The 1069-nt window shown below is 37.0% G+C and overlaps 1 protein-coding gene across 1 annotated transcript; it reads left to right on the top strand.

The window, feature by feature from the left end:
* Positions 1–393: 393 nt before the first annotated feature.
* Positions 394–798, top strand: LOC139888689 (uncharacterized). The gene has a single exon (XM_071871684.1). It carries the CDS (start codon positions 394–396, stop codon positions 796–798), a length of 405 nt encoding a protein of 134 aa, XP_071727785.1.
* The last annotated feature ends 271 nt before the right edge of the window (positions 799–1069 follow it).

Here is a 1069-nt window from a genome sequence, read left to right as displayed (position 1 = left end):
GTCAAGTTTCTGATTGTTGCAATTAATTATTTTACAAAATGGGTTGAAGCTAAGGCGGTTCGCACTATCACTAGTGTGCAAGTGCGAAACTTTGTGTGGGAATACATTGTTTACAGATTCGGTATTCCGCGTGAGTTGGTTAGTGATAACGGCGCACAGATAGCGAAATATGCTTTTAAGACATGGTGCACTGATTTGAATATAATAGAAAAATTTACATCAGTGGCGCTTCCACAGGCTAATGTTTTATGCTAAGTAACCAATCGTGATATTGTATGCGGTATTAAAAAGAGGTTATGCGAAAAGCGAACTGGTTGGGTAGATGAATTACCCAATGTGTTGTGGGAACATCGCACTAATTTCAAGAAAAGCACACGGGAAACACCTTTTAGTATGGTATATGGCTCTGAGGCGGTGATACCCGCTGAAATTCTTGTGCCAACGCATAGAGTCGCTAGCTTTGAAGAAGAGGCAAACGATGATGCATTGGGTGAGAATTTGAATTTCATTAAAGAGCGAAGGCTAATGGCTGCTATCAGAGAGGCAAATAACAAACATCAAATTTCCAAGTATTATAACAAAAGTGTGCGTGCTTTGTCTTTTGATGTTGGCGAATGGGTGTTGCGAAATAATGATGCAAGTAGAGAAGAAAAACTTGGCAAATTAGGACCTAAATGGGAGGGTCCTTATCAAGTTGTGGCAATTAATGCGGTAGGTTCTTATAAGCTTGTAGATGTGGAAGGGCGAACTTTACCTAATGCATGGCATGCTGCTTTATTAAAGCGATATTATGCTTAACTTTGCAAGAATTATATTAAGGCTAAGTTGTAAATATGCAAAGTGCAAAATTAGTGGCAAGGTCTATGCTTGATATTCTGGTTATGTGTTTTTATTTTTAATTTTTGCAAGTCTTGATCACACTTGTAAAAATTTAAAAAGTAGGCACTTGTATGAATATGCGAAATTTTGTTTGCGAAATACTCAAAGTTTATGAAATATTTCTATAGTTTTTCATTTCGTATTTTTGACATATTTCGTGAAAGCTAAGCAGCGAAGTGATGCTAATTGA

Source organism: Rutidosis leptorrhynchoides, chromosome 2 (genome assembly GCF_046630445.1).
Source record: "Rutidosis leptorrhynchoides isolate AG116_Rl617_1_P2 chromosome 2, CSIRO_AGI_Rlap_v1, whole genome shotgun sequence".
Taxonomy (NCBI): Eukaryota; Viridiplantae; Streptophyta; class Magnoliopsida; order Asterales; family Asteraceae; genus Rutidosis; species Rutidosis leptorrhynchoides.
Note: the sequence above shows the minus strand (reverse complement) of the source record. Positions and strands in the feature narration are given on the sequence as shown.

What these genes read in the sequence shown, in the direction of transcription:
- LOC139888689 (XM_071871684.1), top strand. Translation starts at nt 394, where the DNA reads ATGGTATATGGCTCTGAGGCGGTGATACCCGCTGAAATTCTTGTGCCA.